The sequence below is a fragment of the Nomia melanderi genome, unplaced genomic scaffold (genome assembly GCF_051020985.1).
Source record: "Nomia melanderi isolate GNS246 unplaced genomic scaffold, iyNomMela1 scaffold0336, whole genome shotgun sequence".
NCBI classification, from domain to species: Eukaryota; Metazoa; Arthropoda; class Insecta; order Hymenoptera; family Halictidae; genus Nomia; species Nomia melanderi.
The window spans coordinates 19,659-43,235 of NW_027475451.1; the positions used below are offsets into that span (position 1 = coordinate 19,659).

Here is a 23,577-nt window from a genome sequence, read left to right on the forward strand (position 1 = left end):
TACAAAACTATATAAAACTATATAAAACTATATAAAACTATATAAAACTATATAGTACTATATAAAACTGTATAAAACTATATAAAACTAACAAAACTATATAAAACTATACAAAGCTATATAAAACTAATAAAACTATGTAAAACTATATAATACTGTATAAAACTACATAAAACTATATACAACTAACAAAACTATATAAACCTATGTAAAACTCTATAGAACTATATAAAACTATATAAAACTATATAAAACTATATAAAACTATATAAAACTAACAAAACTATATAAAACTATGTAAAGCTATATCAAACGATATAAACCTAAATAAAACTAACAAAGCTATATGAAACTATATGAAACTCTATAAAACTATATAACACTATATAAAACTATATAAAACTATATAAAACTATATAAAACTATATAAAACTATATAAAACTACATAAAACTATATAAAACTATATAAAACTAATAAAACTATACAAAATAATGTAAAACTATATAAAAATAACATAGCAATAGAAAACTATATAAAGCTCTATAAAACTATATAAAACTAATATAACTATGTAAAACTATATAAAACTATATAAAACTATATAAAACGATATAAAACTAGCAAAACTATATAAAACAATATAAAACTATATGAAACTATATAAAACTATATAAAACTATATAAAGCTAATAAAATTATGTAAAACTATATAATACTATATAAAACTATATAAAACTATATGAAACAAACAAAACTATATAAACCAATATAAAAATCTATAGAACTATATAAAACTATATAAAACTATATAAAACTATTTGAAACTATATAAAACTTATATAGTTTTACATAGTTTTATATAGTTTTGTTAAACTATATAAAACTATATAAAACTATTTAAAACTAACAAAACTATATAAACCTATATAAAACTCTATAGCACTATATAAAATTATATAAAACTATATAATACTATACGAACCAATATAAAACTATATAAAACTATATAAAATTATATAACACTATATAAAACTATATAAAACTATATTAAACTATATAAAACTGATAAAACTATACAAAACTATATAAAACTATATAAAACTATATAAAACTATGTAAAACTATATAAAGCTAACAAAACTATATAAAACTATATAAAACGAATAAAACTGTTTAAAACTATATAGTACTATATAAAACTATATAAAACTATATAAAACTTACAAAACTATATAAAACTATATAAAACTAACAAAACTATATAAAACTATATAAAGCTATGTAAAACTATTTAAAACTATATGAAACTCATAAAACTATATAAAACTATATAGTACCATATAAAACTATATAAAACTATATAAAACTATATAAAACTATATAAAACTATATAAACCTATATAAAACTCTATGGAACTATATAAAACTATATAAAACTATATAAAACTATATAAAACTATATAAAACTATATAAAACTATATAACACTATATAAAACTATATAAACCTATATAAAACTCTATAGAACTATATAAAACTATATAAAACTAACAAAACTATATAAAACTATATAAAACTATATAAAACTATATAAAACTATATAAAACTAATAAAACCATATAAAACTATATGAAACTCAACGAAACTAAATAAAACTATATAAAACTATATAAAACTATATGAAACTCTATAAAACTATATAAAACTAATAAAACCATATAAAAGTATATAAAACTCAATGAAACTAAATAAAACTATATAAAACTATATAAAACTCTATAGAACTATATAAAACTATATAAAACCATATAAAACTATATAAAACGATATGAAACTAATAAAACTATATAAAACTATATAAAACTCTATAAAGCTATATAAAACTATATAAAACTATATAATACTATATAAAACTAATAAAACTATGCAATACTATATAAAACTATATAAATCTATGTAAAACTATATAAAACTATATAAAAGCATATAAAACTGTATAAAACTATATAAAACTATATAGTACTATATAAAACTGTATAAAACTATATAAAACTAGCAAAACTATATAAAACTATATAAAACTATATAAAACTAATAAAACTATGTAAAACTATATAAAACTAGCAAAACTATATAAAACTATATAAAACTATATAAAACTATATAAAACTAATAAAACTATGTAAAACTATATAATACTGTATAAAACTATATAAAACTATATAACACTATATAAAACTCTGTAGAACTATATAAAACTATATAAAACTAATAAAACTATATAAAACTAATAAAACTATACAAAACTATATAAAACTATATAAAACTATATAAAACTATATAAAAATGTATAAACCTATGTAAAACTATATAAAACTATATAAAACTAACAAAACTATAGAAACCTATATAAAACTCTATAGAACTATATAAAAGAATTTAAAACTATATAAAACTAAATAAAACGATATGAAACTAATAAAACTATATAAAACTATATAAAACTCTATAAAACTATATAAAACTAACAAAACTATATATAACTATATAACATTATATAAAACTCTATAAAACTAACAAAACTATATAAAACTATATAAAACTCTATAAAACTATATAACACTATATAAAACTCTATAGAACTATATAAAATTATATAAAACTAATAAAACCATATAAAACTATATAAAACTCAATGAAACTAAATTAAACTATATAAAACTATATAAAGCTGTACAAAACAATATAAAACTATATAAAACTATATAAAACTAACAAAACTATGTAAAACTATATAAAACTATATGAAACTATATAAACCTATATAAAACTCTATAGAACTATATAAAACTATATAAAACTAACAAAACTATATAAAACTATATAAAACTATATAAAACTATATAAAACTATATAAAACTATATAAAACTATATAAAACTATATAGTACTATATAAAACTGTATAAAACTATATAAAACTAACAAAACTATATAAAACTATACAAAGCTATATAAAACTAATAAAACTATGTAAAACTATATAATACTGTATAAAACTATATAAAACTATATACAACTAACAAAACTATATAAACCTATGTAAAACTCTATAGAACTATATAAAACTATATAAAACTATATAAAACTATATAAAACTATATAAAACTAACAAAACTATATAAAACTATGTAAAGCTATATCAAACGATATAAACCTAAATAAAACTAACGAAGCTATATGAAACTATATGAAACTCTATAAAACTATATAACACTATATAAAACTATATAAAACTATATAAAACTATATAAAACTATATAAAACTATATAAAACTACATAAAACTATATAAAACTATATAAAACTAATAAAACTATACAAAATAATGTAAAACTATATAAAAATAACAAAACAATAGAAAACTATATAAAGCTCTATAAAACTATATAAAACTAATATAACTATATAAAACTATATAAAACCATATAAAACTATATAAAACTCAATGAAACTAAATAAAACTATATAAAACTATATAAAACTATATAAAACTATATAAAACTATATAAAACTATATAAAGCTAATAAAACCATATAAAACTATATAAAACTCAACGAAACTAAATAAAACTATATAAAATTATATAAAACTATATGAAACTCTATAAAACTATATAAAACTAATAAAACCATATAAAACTATATAAAACTCAATGAAACTAAATAAAACTATATAAAACTATATAAAACTATATAAAACTATATAAAACTATATAAAACTATATAAAACTATATAAAACTATATAAAGCTAATAAAACTATATAAAACTAATAAAACTATATAAAACTAATAAAACTATATAAAACTATATAAAACTATATAAAACTATATAAAACTATATAAACCTATATAAAACTAATAAAACTATATAAAACTATATAGTACTATATAAAACTATATAAAACTATATAAAACTATATAAAGTTAATAAAACTATGTAAAACTATATGAAACTCTATAAAACTATATAACACTATATAAAACTATATAAAACTATATAAGACTATATAAAACTATATACAACTATATAAAGCTAATAAAACTATGTAAAACTATATAATACTATATAAAACTATATTAAACTATATAAAACCAACAAAACTATATAAACCTATATAAAACTCTATAGAACTATATAAAACTATATAAAACTATGTAAAACTATAAACTATATAACTATAAAACTATATAACCTAATAAAACTATATAAAACTATATAAAACTCAACGAAACTAAATAAAACTATATAAAACTATATAAAACTATATGAAACTCTATAAAACTATATAAAACTAATAAAACCATATAAAACTATATAAAACTCAATGAAACTAAATAAAACTATATAAAACTATATAAAACTATATAAAACTATATAAAACTATATAAAACTATATAAAGCTAATAAAACTATGTAAAACTAAATAATACTATATAAAACTATATAAAACTATATAAAACTATTTAAAAGTAACAAAACTATATAAACCTATATAAAACTCTATAGAACAATATAAAACTATATAAAACTAATAAAACCATATAAAACTATATAAAACTCAACGAAACTTAATAAAACTATATAAAATTATATAAAACTATATGAAACTCTATAAAACTATATAAAACTAATAAAACCATATAAAACTATATAAAACTCAATGAAACTAAATAAAACTATATAAAACTATATAAAACTATATAAAACTATATAAAACTATATAAAACTATATAAAACTATATAAAACTATATAAAGCTAATAAAACTATATAAAACTAATAAAACTATATAAAACTATATAAAACTATATAAAACTATATAAAACTATATAAAACTATATAAACCTATATAAAACTAATAAAACTATATAAAACTATATAGTACTATATAAAACTATATAGTACTATATAAAACTATATAAAACTATATAAGACTATATAAAACTATATACAACTATATAAAGCTAATAAAACTATGTAAAACTATATAATACTATATAAAACTATATTAAACTATATAAAACCAACAAAACTATATAAACCTATATAAAACTCTATAGAACTATATAAAACTATATAAAACTATATAAAACTATGTAAAACTATAAACTATATAACTATAAAACTATATAACCTAATAAAACTATATAAAACTATATAATACTATATAAAACTATATAAAACTATATAAAACTATGTAAAACTATAAACTATATAACTATAAAACTATATAACCTAATAAAACTATATAAAACTATATAATACTATATAAAACTATATAAAACTATATAAAACTAATAAAACTATATAAAACTATATAAAGCTAATAAAACTATATAAAGCTAATAAAACTATATAAAACTAATAAAACTATATAAAACTATATAGTACTATATAAAACTATATAAAACTATATAAAGCTAATAAAACTATATAAAGCTAATAAAACTATATAAAACTAATAAAACTATATAAAACTATATAGAACTATATAAAACTATATAAAACTAATAAAACCATATAAAACTATATGAAACTCAACGAAACTAAATAAAACTATATAAAACTATATAAAACTATATGAAACTCTATAAAACTATATAAAACTAATAAAACCATATAAAAGTATATAAAACTCAATGAAACTAAATAAAACTATATAAAACTATGTAAAACTCTATAGAACTATATAAAACTATATAAAACTAACAAAACTATATAAAACTACATAAAACTATATAAAACTATATAAAACTAATAAAACCATATAAAACTATATAAAACTCAACGAAACTAAATAAAACTATATAAAACTATATAAAACTATATGAAACTCTATAAAACTATATAAAACTAATAAAACCATATAAAACTATATAAAACTCAATGAAACTAAATAAAACTATATAAAACTATATAAAACTATATAAAACTATATAAAACTATATAAAACTATATAAAGCTAATAAAACTATGTAAAACTAAATAATACTATATAAAACTATATAAAACTATATAAAACTATTTAAAAGTAACAAAACTATATAAACCTATATAAAACTCTATAGAACTATATAAAACTATATAAAACTAATAAAACCATATAAAACTATATAAAACTCAACGAAACTAAATAAAACTATATAAAATTATATAAAACTATATGAAACTCTATAAAACTATATAAAACTAATAAAACCATATAAAACTATATAAAACTCAATGAAACTAAATAAAACTATATAAAACTATATAAAACTATATAAAACTATATAAAACTATATAAAACTATATAAAGCAAATAAAACTATATAAAACTAATAAAACTATATAAAACTATATAAAACTATATAAAACTATATAAAACTATATAAAACTATATAAAACTATATAAACCTATATAAAACTAATAAAACTATATAAAACTATATAGTACTATATAAAACTATATAAAACTATATAAAGTTAATAAAACTATGTAAAACTATATGAAACTCTATAAAACTATATAACATTATATAAAACTATATAAAACTATATAAGACTATATAAAACTATATACAACTATATAAAGCTAATAAAACTATGTAAAAATATATAATACTATATAAAACTATATTAAACTATATAAAACCGACAAAACTATATAAACCTATATAAAACTCTATAGAACTATATAAAACTATATAAAACTATATAAAACTATGTAAAACTATAAACTATATAACTATAAAACTATATAACCTAATAAAACTATATAAAACTATATAATACTATATAAAACTATATAAAACTATATAAAACTAACAAAACTATATAAAACTATATAAACCTATATAAACCTATATAAAACTATATAAACCTATATAAACCTATATAAAACTAATAAAACTATATAAAACTATATAGTACTATATAAAACTATATAAAACTATATAAAGCTAATAAAACTATGTAAAACTATATAAAACTATATAAAACTATATAAAACTATATAAAACTATATAAAACTATATAAAACTACATAAACCTATATAAAACTAATAAAACTATATAAAACTATATAGTATTATATAAAACTATATAAAACTATATAAAGTTAATAAAACTATGTAAAACTATATGAAACTCTATAAAACTATATAACACTATATAAAACTATATAAAACTATATAAAACTATATACAACTATATAAAGCTAATAAAACTATGTAAAACTATATAATACTATATAAAACTATATTAAACTATATAAAACCAACAAAACTATATAAACCTATATAAAACTCTATAGAACTATATAAAACTATATAAACTATATAAAACTCTATAGAACTATATAAAACTATATAAAACTAACAAAACTATATAAAACTATATAAACCTATATAAAACTAATAAAACTATATAAAACTATATAGTACTATATAAAACTATATAAAACTATATAAAGCTAATAAAACTATATAAAGCTAATAAAACTATATAAAACTAATAAAACTATATAAAACTATATAGAACTATATAAAACTATATAAAACTATATAAAACTATATAAACCTATACAAAACTAATAAAACTATATAATACTATATAGTACTATATAAAACTATATAAAACTATATAAAGTTAATAAAACTATGTAAAACTATATGAAACTCTATAAAACTATATAACACTATATAAAACTATATAAAACTATATAAGACTATTTAAAACTATATACAGCTATATAAAGCTAATAAAACTATGTAAAACTATATAATACTATATAAAACTATATTAAACTATATAAAACCAACAAAACTATATAAACCTATATAAAACTCTATTGAACTATATAAAACTATATAAAACTATATAAAACTATATAAAACTATATAACACTATATAAAACTATATAAAACTATATAAGACTATTTAAAACTATATACAACTATATAAAGCTAATAAAACTATATAAAGCTAATAAAACTATATAAAACTAATAAAACTATATAAAACTATATAGAACTATATAAAACTATATAAAACTAATAAAACCATATAAAACTATATGAAACTCAACGAAACTAAATAAAACTATATAAAACTATATAAAACTATATGAAACTCTATAAAACTATATAAAACTAATAAAACCATATAAAAGTATATAAAACTCAATGAAACTAAATAAAACTATATAAAACTATGTAAAACTCTATAGAACTATATAAAACTATATAAAACTAACAAAACTATATAAAACTACATAAAACTATATAAAACTATATAAAACTAATAAAACCATATAAAACTATATAAAACTCAACGAAACTAAATAAAACTATATAAAACTATATAAAACTATATGAAACTCTATAAAACTATATAAAACTAATAAAACCATATAAAACTATATAAAACTCAATGAAACTAAATAAAACTATATAAAACTATATAAAACTATATAAAACTATATAAAACTATATAAAACTATATAAAGCTAATAAAACTATGTAAAACTAAATAATACTATATAAAACTATATAAAACTATATAAAACTATTTAAAAGTAACAAAACTATATAAACCTATATAAAACTCTATAGAACTATATAAAACTATATAAAACTAATAAAACCATATAAAACTATATAAAACTCAACGAAACTAAATAAAACTATATAAAATTATATAAAACTATATGAAACTCTATAAAACTATATAAAACTAATAAAACCATATAAAACTATATAAAACTCAATGAAACTAAATAAAACTATATAAAACTATATAAAACTATATAAAACTATATAAAACTATATAAAACTATATAAAACTATATAAAACTATATAAAACTATATAAAACTATATAAAGCAAATAAAACTATATAAAACTAATAAAACTATATAAAACTATATAAAACTATATAAAACTATATAAAACTATATAAAACTATATAAACCTATATAAAACTAATAAAACTATATAAAACTATATAGTACTATATAAAACTATATAAAACTATATAAAACTATATAAAACTATGTAAAACTATAAACTATATAACTATAAAACTATATAACCTAATAAAACTATATAAAACTATATAATACTATATAAAACTATATAAAACTATATAAAACTAATAAAACTATATAAAACTATATAAACCTATATAAACCTATATAAAACTAATAAAACTATATAAAACTATATAGTACTATATAAAACTATATAAAACTATATAAAGCTAATAAAACTATGTAAAACTATATAAAACTATATAAAACTATATAAAACTATATAAAACTATATAAAACTATATAAAACTACATAAACCTATATAAAACTAATAAAACTATATAAAACTATATAGTATTATATAAAACTATATAAAACTATATAAAGTTAATAAAACTATGTAAAACTATATGAAACTCTATAAAACTATATAACACTATATAAAACTATATAAAACTATATAAAACTATATACAACTATATAAAGCTAATAAAACTATGTAAAACTATATAATACTATATAAAACTATATTAAACTATATAAAACCAACAAAACTATATAAACCTATATAAAACTCTATAGAACTATATAAAACTATATAAACTATATAAAACTCTATAGAACTATATAAAACTATATAAGACTATTTAAAACTATATACAACTATATAAAGCTAATAAAACTATATAATACTATATAAAACTATATAAAACTATATTAAACTATATAAAACCAACAAAACTATATAAACCTATATAAAACTCTATAGAACTATATAAAACTATATAAACCTATATAAACCTATATAAAACTAATAAAACTATATAAAACTATATAGTACTATATAAAACTATATAAAACTATATAAAGCTAATAAAACTATGTAAAACTATATAAAACTATATAAAACTATATAAAACTATATAAAACTATATAAAACTATATAAAACTACATAAACCTATATAAAACTAATAAAACTATATAAAACTATATAGTATTATATAAAACTATATAAAACTATATAAAGTTAATAAAACTATGTAAAACTATATGAAACTCTATAAAACTATATAACACTATATAAAACTATATAAAACTATATAAAACTATATAAGACTATTTAAAACTATATACAACTATATAAAGCTAATAAAACTATATAAAGCTAATAAAACTATATAAAACTAATAAAACTATATAAAACTATATAGAACTATATAAAACTATATAAAACTAATAAAACCATATAAAACTATATGAAACTCAACGAAACTAAATAAAACTATATAAAACTATATAAAACTATATGAAACTCTATAAAACTATATAAAACTAATAAAACCATATAAAAGTATATAAAACTCAATGAAACTAAATAAAACTATATAAAACTATGTAAAACTCTATAGAACTATATAAAACTATATAAAACTAACAAAACTATCTAAAACTACATAAAACTATATAAAACTATATAAAACTAATAAAACCATATAAAACTATATAAAACTCAACGAAACTAAATAAAACTATATAAAACTATATAAAACTATATGAAACTCTATAAAACTATATAAAACTAATAAAACCATATAAAACTATATAAAACTCAATGAAACTAAATAAAACTATATAAAACTATATAAAACTATATAAAACTATATAAAACTATATAAAACTATATAAAGCTAATAAAACTATGTAAAACTAAATAATACTATATAAAACTATATAAAACTATATAAAACTATTTAAAAGTAACAAAACTATATAAACCTATATAAAACTCTATAGAACTATATAAAACTATATAAAACTAATAAAACCATATAAAACTATATAAAACTCAACGAAACTAAATAAAACTATATAAAATTATATAAAACTATATGAAACTCTATAAAACTATATAAAACTAATAAAACCATATAAAACTATATAAAACTCAATGAAACTAAATAAAACTATATAAAACTATATAAAACTATATAAAACTATATAAAACTATATAAAACTATATAAAACTATATAAAACTATATAAAACTATATAAAACTATATAAAGCAAATAAAACTATATAAAACTAATAAAACTATATAAAACTATATAAAACTATATAAAACTATATAAAACTATATAAAACTATATAAAACTACATAAACCTATATAAAACTAATAAAACTATATAAAACTATATAGTATTATATAAAACTATATAAAACTATATAAAGTTAATAAAACTATGTAAAACTATATGAAACTCTATAAAACTATATAACACTATATAAAACTATATAAAACTATATAAAACTATATACAACTATATAAAGCTAATAAAACTATGTAAAACTATATAATACTATATAAAACTATATTAAACTATATAAAACCAACAAAACTATATAAACCTATATAAAACTCTATAGAACTATATAAAACTATATAAACTATATAAAACTCTATAGAACTATATAAAACTATATAAGACTATTTAAAACTATATACAACTATATAAAGCTAATAAAACTATGTAAAACTATATAATACTATATAAAACTATATTAAACTATATAAAACCAACAAAACTATATAAACCTATATAAAACTCTATAGAACTATATAAAACTATATAAAACTATATAAAACTATATAAAACTATATAAAACTATATAAAACTATATAAAACTACATAAACCTATATAAAACTAATAAAACTAACAAAACTATATAAAACTATATAAACCTATATAAAACTAATAAAACTATATAAAACTATATAGTACTATATAAAACTATATAAAACTATATAAAGCTAATAAAACTATATAAAGCTAATAAAACTATATAAAACTAATAAAACTATATAAAACTATATAGAACTATATAAAACTATATAAAACTATATAAAACTATATAAACCTATACAAAACTAATAAAACTATATAATACTATATAGTACTATATAAAACTATATAAAACTATATAAAGTTAATAAAACTATGTAAAACTATATGAAACTCTATAAAACTATATAACACTATATAAAACTATATAAAACTATATAAGACTATTTAAAACTATATACAACTATATAAAGCTAATAAAACTATGTAAAACTATATAATACTATATAAAACTATATTAAACTATATAAAACCAACAAAACTATATAAACCTATATAAAACTCTATAGAACTATATAAAACTATATAAAACTATATAAAACTCTATAAAACTATATAAAACTATATAAAACTCTATAAAACTATATAAAACTATATAAAACTCAATGAAACTAAATAAAACTATATAAAACTATATAATACTATATAAAACTAATAAAACTATACAAAACTATATAAAACTATATAAATCTATGTAAAACTATATAAAACTATCTAAAACTATATAAAACTATATAAAACTATATAAAACTATATAGTACTATATAAAACTGTATGAAACTATATAAAACTAACAAAACTATATAAAACTATATAAAACTATATAAAACTAATAAAACTATGTAAAACTATATAATACTGTATAAAACTATATACAACTATATACAACTAACAAAACTATATAAACCTATGTAAAACTCTATAGAACTATATAAAACTATATAGTACTATATAAAACTATATAAAACTATATAAAACTATATAAAACTATATGAAACTATATAAAACTAATAAAACCATATAAAACTATATAAAACTATATAAAACTCGATAAAACTATATAAAGGTATATAAAACTAATAAAACCATATAAAACTATATAAAACTCAATGAATCTAAATAAAACTATATAAAACTATATAAAGCTATATAAAACTATATAAAACTATATAAAACTATATAAAACTATATAAAACTATATAAAACTATATAAAACTAACAAAAGTATAAAAACCTATATAAAACTCTATAGAAATATATAAAACTATATAAAACTATATAAAACTATATAAAACTATATAAAACTATATAAAACTATATAAAACTATATAAAACTATATAAAACTAACAAAAGCATATAAAACTATATAAAACTCTATAAAACTATATAACACTATATAAAACTATATAAAACTATTTAAAACTATATAAAACTAACAAAACTATATAAAACTATATAAAGGTCTATAAAACTATATAAAACTAATAAAACTATATAAAACTATATAGTACTATATAAAACTATATAAAACTCTATAAAACCATATAAAACTATATAAAATTATATAAAACTAACAAAACTATATAAAACTATATAAAACTATATAAAACTATATAAACCTATATAAAATTCTATAGAACTATATAAAACTATATAAAACTATATAAAACTATATAAAACAATATAAAACTAACAAAATTATGTAAAACTATATAAAACTATATAAAACTAACAAAACTATATAAAACTATATAAAACTATATAAAACTAACAAAACTATATAAAACTATATAAAACTATATAAAACTAACAAAACTATATAAAACTATATAAAACTAACAAAACTATATAAAACTATATAAATCTAATAAAACTATATAGAACTATATAGTACTATATAAAACTATATAAAACTATATAAAACTAATAAAAAACTATATAAACCTATATAAAACTAACAAAACTATTTAAAACTGTATAAAACTATATAAAACTATATTAAACTATATACAACTAACAAAACTATATAAAACTATGTTAAACTATGTTAAACTATATAAAACTATATAAAACTATATAAAACTAACAAAGCTATATAAAACTATATATACCTCTATAAAACAATATAACACTATATAAAACTATATAAAACTAACAAAACTATATAAAACTATGTAAAACTATATAAAACTATATAAAACTATATAAAGCTATATAAATCTATATAAAACTATATAAAACTATATAAAACTATATAAAACTATATAAAACTATATAGAACAATGTAAAACTATTTAAAACTAACAAAACTATATAAACCTATATAAAACTCTATAGAACTATATAAAACTATATAAAACCATATAAAACTATATAAAACGATATGAAACAAATAAAACTATATAAAACTATATAAAACTCTATAAAACTATATAAAACTATATAAAACTCAATGAAACTAAATAAAACTATATAAAACTATATAATACTATATAAAACTAAAAAAACTATACAAAACTATATAAAACTATATAAATCTATGTAAAACTATATAAAACTATCTAAAACTATATAAAACTATATAAAACTATATAAAACTATATAGTACTATATAAAACTGTATGAAACTATATAAAACTAACAAAACTATATAAAACTATATAAAACTATATAAAACTAATAAAACTATGTAAAACTATATAATACTGTATAAAACTATATACAACTAAATACAACTAACAAAACTATATAAACCTATGTAAAACTCTATAGAACTATATAAAACTATATAAAACTATATAAAACTATATAAAACTATATAAAACTAACAAAACTATATAAAACTATGTAAAACTATATCAAACGATATAAACCTATATAAAATTAACAAAGCTATATAAAACTATATGAAACTCTATAAAACTATATAACACTATATAAAACTCTGTAGTACTATTTAAAACTATATAAAACTAAAAAAACTATGTAAAACTATATAAAACTATATAAAACTATATAAAACTATATAAAACTAAAAAAACTATGTAAAACTATATAAAACTATATAAAACTAACAAAACTATATAAAACTATATAAAACTAACAAAACTATGTAAAACTATATAAAACTATATGAAACTATATAAACCTATATAAAACTCTATAGAACTATATAAAACTATATAAAACTAACAAAATTATATAAAACTATATAAAACTATATAAAACTATATATAACTAATAAAACCATATAAAACTATATAAAACTCAACGAAACTAAATAAAACTATATAAAACTATATAAAACTATATGAAACCCTATAAAACTATATAAAACTAATAAAACCATATAAAACTATATAAAACTCAATGAAACTAAATAAAACTATATAAAACTATATAATACTATATAAAACTATATAAAACTATATAAAACTAATAAAACTATATAAATCTATATAAACCTATATAAAACTCTATAGAACTATATAAAACTATATAAAACTAACAAAACTATATAAAACTATATAAAACTATATAAAACTATATAAAACTGTATAAAACTATATAAAACTATGTAAAACTATATAAAACAATATAAAAGTATATAAGACTGTATAAAACTATATAAAACTATATAAAACTATATAAAACTATATAAAACTATATAAATCTAATAAAACTATACAAAACTATATAAAATTATATAAAACTATATAAAACTAATAAAACTATACAAAACTATATAAAACTATATAAAACTCAACGAAACTAAATAAAACTATATAAAACTATATAAAACTATATGAAACTCTATAAAACTATATAAAACTATATAAAACTATATAAAACTTACAAAAGTATATAAAACTATATAAAACTATATAAAACTATATGAAACTCTATAAAACTATATTAAACTAATAAAACCCTATAAAACTATATAAAACTCAATAAAACTAAATAAAACTATATAAAACTATATAAAACTCTATAGAACTATATAAAACTATATAAAACTAACAAAACTATATAAAACTATATAAAACTATTTAAAACTATATAAAACTAATAAAACCATATAAAACTATATAAAACTCAACGAAACTAAATAAAACTATATAAAACTATATAAAACTATATGAAACTCTATAAAACTATATAAAACTAATAAAACCATATAAAACTATATAAAACTATATAAAGCTAATAAAACTATGTAAAACTAAATAATACTATATAAAACTATATAAAACTATATAAAACTATATAAAAGTAACAAAACTATATAAACCTATACAAAACTATATAAAACTATATAAATCTATGTAAAACTATATAAAACTATATAAAACTATATAAAACTAATAAAACTATGTAAAACTATATAATACTGTATAAAACTATATACAACTATATACAACTAACAAAACTATATAAACCTATGTAAAACTCTATAGAACTATATAAAACTATATAAAACTATATAAAACTATATAAAACTATATAAAACTAACAAAACTACATAAAACTATGTAAAACTATATCAAACGATATAAACCTATATAAAACTAACAAAGCTATATAAAACTATATGAAACTCTATAAAACTATATAACACTATATAAAACTCTGTAGAACTATATAAAACTATATAAAACTAATAAAACCATATAAAACTATATAAATCTCAATGAAACTAAATAAAACTATATAAAACTATATAAAGCTATACAAAACTATATAAAACTATATAAAACTCAACGAAACTAAATAAAACTATATAAAACTATATAAAACTATATGAAACTCTATAAAACTATATAAAACTAATAAAACCATATAAAACTATATAAAACTCAATGAATCTAAATAAAACTATATAAAACTATATAATACTATATAAAACTATATAAAACTATATAAAACTATATGAAACTCTATAAAACTATATAAAACTATACAAAACTATATAAAACTAATAAAACTATGTAAAACTATATAATACTGTATAAAACTATATAAAACTAATAAAACTATGTAAAACTATATAATACTGTATAAAACTATATAAAACTATATACAACTAACAAAACTATATAAACCTATGTAAAACTCTATAGAACTATATAAAACTATATAAAACTATATAAAACTATATAAAACTAACAAAACTATATAAAACTAACAAAACTATATAAAACTATGTAAAACTATATCAAACGATATAAAACTAAATAAAACTAACAAAGCTATATAAAACTATATGAAACTCTATAAAACTATATAACACTATATAAAACTATATAAAACTATATAAGACTATATAAAACTATATACAACTATATAAAGCTAATAAAACTATGTAAAACTATATAATACTATATAAAACTATATAAAACTATATAAAACTATATAAAACTATATAAAACTATATAAAACTATATAAAACTATATAAAACTATATAGTACTATATAAAACTATATAAAACTATATAAAACTATATAAAACTATATAAAACTATATAAAACTACATAAAACTATATAAAACTATATAAAACTAATAAAACTATACAAAATAATGTAAAACTATATAAAAATAACAAAACCATATAAAACTATATAAAGCTCTATAAAACTATATAAAACTAATATAACTATATAAAACTATGTTAAACTATACAAAACTATATAAAACTATATAAAACTAACAAAGCTATATAAAACTATATAAACCTCTATAAAACAATATAACACTATATAAATCTATATAAAACTAACAAATCTATATAAAACTATGTAAAACTATATAAGACTATATAAAACTATATAAAACTATATAAAACTATAAAAAACTATATAAAACTATATAAAACTATATAAAACTATATAAAACTATATAAAACTATACAAAACAATATAAAACTATATAAAACTATATAAAACTATATAAAGCAAACAAAACAATATAAACCTATGTAAAACTCTATAGAACTATATAAAACTATATAAAACTATATAAAACTATATAAAACTATATAAAACTAATAAAACTATACAAAACAATATAAAACTATATAAAACTATATAAAACTGTACAAAACTATATAAAGCTCAATGAAACTAAATAAAACTATATAAAACTATATAAAACTCTATAGAACTATATAAAACTATATAAAACTAACAAAACTATATAAAACTATATAAAACTATATAAAACTATATAAAACTAATAAAACCATATAAAACTATATAAAACTCAACGAAACTATATAAAACTATATAAAACTATATAAAACTATATAAAACTATATAAATCTATATAAAGCTAATAAAACTATGTAAAACTAAATAATACTATATAAAACTATATAAAACTATATAAAACTATATAAAAGTAACAAAACTATATAAACCTATATAAAACTCTATAGAACTATATAAAACTATATAAAACTATATAAAACTAATAAAACCATATAAAACTATATAAAACTCAACGAAACTAAATAAAACTATATAAAACTATATAAAACTATATAAAACTATATAAAACTAACAAAACTATATAAAACTTATAAAACTCTATAAAACTATATAAAACTAAATAAAACTATATAAAACTATATAAAACTATATAAAACTAATAAAACTATACAAAACAATATAAAACTATATAAAACTATATAAAACTATATAAAACTATACAAAACTATATAAAGCTAATAAAACTATGTAAAACTATATAATACTATATAAAACTATATAAAACTATATAAAACTATATAAAACTATATAAAACTATATAAAACTATATAAAACTATATAAAACTATATAAAACTATATAAAAATGTATAAACCTATGTAAAACTATATAAAACTACATAAAACTATATAAAACTATATAAAACTAATAAAACTATACAAAATAATGTAAAACTATATAAAAATAACAAAACCATATAAAACTATATAAAGCTCTATAAAACTATATAAAACTAATATAACTATATAAAACTATGTTAAACTATACAAAACTATATAAAACTATATAAAACTAACAAAGCTATATAAAACTATATAAACCTCTATAAAACAATATAACACTATATAAATCTATATAAAACTAACAAATCTATATAAAACTATGTAAAACTATATAAGACTATATGAAACTATATAACCCTATATAAAACTCTATAGAACTATATAAAACTATATAAAACTAACAAAACTATATAAAACTTTATAAAACTATATAAAACTATTGTTAAGAATACATACAGTTAAGAAATAACCCTCATCGTCCCGTTTGCATAGTCAAGGAACATTTAGTTTTTTACGATAGAGAAAAAGGCCCGGACACATTAAATAAAACCCTAACCATTCGAGACACCATAAAACAAACAAATTCAGACATTTTCAATACACAAAGGACGGCTTAGCTTCACGACACCCTAACGGTACTCCACACTCCTACTGACGATACCTGACTTGACCTGTCCAACTTACCCTACAAGGCGTGACCACAAGACAGCAGATTCAACCCCCAACAACTTCATTGGACGAAAATATTTCCCACCTTTTAACATACACACGAAACAGTACACACCCTCATCTCCACAATTAGTATAAGACACACTCGATTGTACAAATCGGACAGAGTTCATCAAGACAGCGACATCATAGTATTAAGACAAGTATTTTCAACAACAAAATAAAGGGACACACAGTCCGATAAATCAAGCCAATCCTTGTTAATTATTCAAAACTTATTCAGTACGCCAGTGCAACCAAGTTAACAATAAATATCTGGCCTTACAAACCAGATACATAAAATTAACAATTTCTTTGGTCCATTGACCTACATTACACATTAACATTTTGGTCCTTCGAGCCGGATACATCCGGAACTAGTGCAACTAACAAACAAACTGTACTTGTGCGAACGAGTGAACCATACATATTACGTGTGAGTTCAACAAAGGCGGCTACTCCAATTGGTACAGCGGACTTCCATTCTGCCGACGCTGTTCAAGGGATAGGATCTTACATCTCATCATCGAGAGGCCTAAATATTCCAGCAGCCCAGGGGAACGTCATTGCCGAGCCAAAAAAAGGGAACGCAGCTACAACGTACAAGATCAAGCAGGAAAACAGAAGCGGAAACATCAGTGGTGATCGCCTTCCTACACAAATTTCCTATCTTCAACCGTAAGTCATCTCTCCATTCTTCGATTTGAGTCAGTTTATAAATATGGAAGCCACATTGAAACAATCGACTGCAATCCGAGGTCAAATCAAAGCGTCATTGACTCGCTTTAAAGCATACTTAGATTCATTTAATCATTCATCGTCTGTCACTGAACTTCAAAAACGGTTAGAAAAGATAACACCTTTGTATGAAAAATTTGACACAGTACAATGTCAAATCGAGTCGTCCGTAGAAGGTACGCCGTCGGCTGAGGAACATACAGATGTTCGCGATTCGTTTGAAAATTCATTTTTTCAATTAACCGCCTTAGCAGAAGACATAATATCACGATCTCAAGCACATCATACACAATCCACTCAAGCACCAACACCTATTTCAGTTATCTCTAGTACAGAAAATCGTATCAAATTACCGACCATAGAATTGCCCACGTTTGACGGTTCCTATAACAATTGGGTGAAATTTAGGGATACTTTCGAGTCACTCATACATAATAATCCAAGTCTGTCAAACATAGAAAAATTCCATTATTTAAACGCATCAGTAAAGGGCAACGCAGCACGTACAATTCAGGCTTTAGGTATATCAGAATTAAATTACACGCTTGCTTGGAATAGGATAAGGGATCGTTATGAAGACTTGAAAACGTTAAAGTACCATCATGTAAGATCAATGTATGAAACACCATCTTTTCCCAAAGAATCATTGACGGATTTAAGACATTTAATTGATAACGTTAACAATAATTTATTAGCACTAAAAGCACTTGGCGAACCAACAGACTCTTGGGATACACTCATAATATACTTACTCACATCAAAATTGGATATTAACACACAACGCGAATGGGAAAGGAGAATGAATAATATTCAGGGAGATGTATCGCTACATGATATGATGAATTTTCTTGAAAATCACTGTAAATACTTAGAAAGAATCACAGCAGACAAAATAATACACAATAAATTCACAAACGAAATTAGGCACAACAAATTCAAAGTCGTTACCACACACGTAACGAACTCGCATACTGGGTGTCCTCTCTGCACAGGGGATCACCAGTTATATAACTGCTCTAGTTTTTTGAGATTGTCTCCCATTGAACGGCGAGCAAAAATTCAGGATTTACACATATGTTTCAATTGTTTCACAGTAGGTCATAGAAGCATAGACTGCACACGAAGCTTGTGTAAAAAATGCTCAAAGAAACACAACACATTGTTACACATAGATTATAATACAAACGCATCACCTCAGGTTAAACCAGCTCCCACAACATCAAGACAAAACACATCAAACGTAAACGCACACACTACCACAAATATGCACGAATCAATTACCGCTCAGACAGTTATCACACAAGAAAATAAAGTGACAATGTTAGCCACTGCCTTAGTTTATATTAAAGATCACCGCGGAATAAAAAGGGAATGTCGTGCTCTTTTAGATTCAGGGTCACAGTCACACTTCATGTCGGAAAAATTAGCAAACACACTACAATTAAATCGTGAGAAAATAAATGTTCGAGTCTCAGGAATTAGCAAGTTAGCAAAAAACATCCAGCATCAGGCACATACAAACATAATCTCGCGTTTCAACGGTTTCAGCAAATCAATTTCTTGTTTAATTTTACCAACCATCACTGATAATATTCCAAATCGACCAGTTGACTCTTCGCTATTAGGGATTCCATCCAACATGTTTTTAGCAGATCCATACTTTAATGTTCCCCGAGAAGTTGATATGATTATCGGCGGGGATTTATTCTGGGATTTAATGTGCGTAGGACGTCACTCATTAGGACCCCGCCATCCTTCCTTACAAAAAACACAGTTAGGTTGGATTATCGTAGGAAAGTTAGAACTTTCTCCCTCTCTCGCGGAAACACACACCATCTGTCACTTAGTCACAAATGAAGAGATTCACAAACAATTAGCGAAATTTTGTGAAATCGAAAATGACACGAACGAACACACAAAGACACCGCATTTTTGCGAAGAACATTTTAACTCCACTGCCACACGAGACATGGAGGGGAGGTACACGATAGCAATTCCATTCAAGGAAAATTTAGAACAATTAGGCAATTCGATGCACCATGCAGAGAAACGATTACACAACTTAGAACGTAAACCAGATACACAACCCGACATTAGGGAAGAATACACTAAATTTCTAGAAGAATACGAATCATTAGGACACATGAGCGAGGTCACAAATAAGGAAGAACTATACACACACTCAGGGTATTACTTGCCACATCACGCAGTTTACAAAGCAAATAGTACTACTACGAAATTGCGTGTCGTTTTTGATGGGTCTGCCAAGACCACGTCGGGGCTTTCACTGAATGACGTTCAATGGGTCGGACCCGTAGTTCAAGACGATTTAATATCGATTCTTTTACGATTTCGAAAACACCGGTACGATCTCTCGGCAGACATTGCCAAGATGTATCGGCAAGTTTGGGTGCGAGAACAAAATCGCAAATTCCACCGCATACTTTGGCGCAAAGATAAAAACAGCACGATCAAAACATTCAAGGCATACATGTGTGTATTTGTATGTTTCTCCACCAAGGCTGTACATTTAGAATTAGCAATAGACATGACAACTCAATCATTCTTAAATTGCCTAAAAAGATTTATAGCACGCCGCGGATTGTGTCACACCATTTTCTCAGACAATGGTACTAATTTCATCGGAGCACGCAACGAACTTCTCGATCTTAGTAAATTATTAGTTGATAAAGAACATCGTGAACGCGTTGAAAAATTTCTAAGCGAGAATAAAATTCAGTGGCATTTGACTCCCCCTCGAGCTCCACACTTTGGAGGATTGTGGGAGGGAGCAGTTAAATCGACTAAAAATCATTTAAAGAGAGTCATTGGCGAAACTCGCTTAACATATGAAGAAATGTACACCGTATTAACTCAAGTCGAAGCATGTTTAAATTCACGACCCTTATCCCCCCTTTCCGATGATCCAGCAGATCTATCCCCTCTCACACCTGGACACTTCCTTACCGGCGATTCACTAACCGCATTTCCAGAACCTGACCTGAAGCATATCCAGGAAAATCGACTCAGTCGTTATCAACACCTCCAGAGTATGTTACAGCATTTCTGGCAACGATGGCAAGCTGAATATCTCATCAGCTGCAACAACGCAACAAATGGCGAACAAAATCCCCTACTACATTTGGACCCGGGACACTAGTTCTAATTAAGGACGACAACCTTCCACCACTCAGATGGAGGCTGGGACGGATCGTCGAACTTCACACTGGAGCTGACAGGATCACTCGAGTGGTATCCATTAAAACAGCGGAAGGCCTGACCAAACGGCCACTCACCAAAATATGTATCCTGCCAATGGATCAAGACATAGAAGTTCCACCAAATGGATAATCACAGGAATTGCTCCTTGTATTTATATATTCATAATTCAATTGTATATAGATTCAAACCCACACCGTACATTGTAAGCTGTATATATTGACACACACATTCATTATGTAATTTAAGTTCATCTCGCATCAACACACACATTTGTATGGGCAGTTATCATATTTTTCACCACACACATAGACTCTTTG

General features: G+C 19.4%; 1 protein-coding gene across 1 annotated transcript; it reads left to right on the top strand.

Annotated features, from left to right (window-relative positions):
* Positions 1 to 20,021: 20,021 nt before the first annotated feature.
* LOC143176045 (uncharacterized) lies at positions 20,022 to 23,198 on the top strand. Its single transcript, XM_076374149.1, has one exon. The coding sequence runs from the start codon at positions 20,022 to 20,024 to the stop codon at positions 23,196 to 23,198; it is 3,177 nt and encodes a 1,058-aa protein (XP_076230264.1).
* Positions 23,199 to 23,577: the final 379 nt, after the last annotated feature.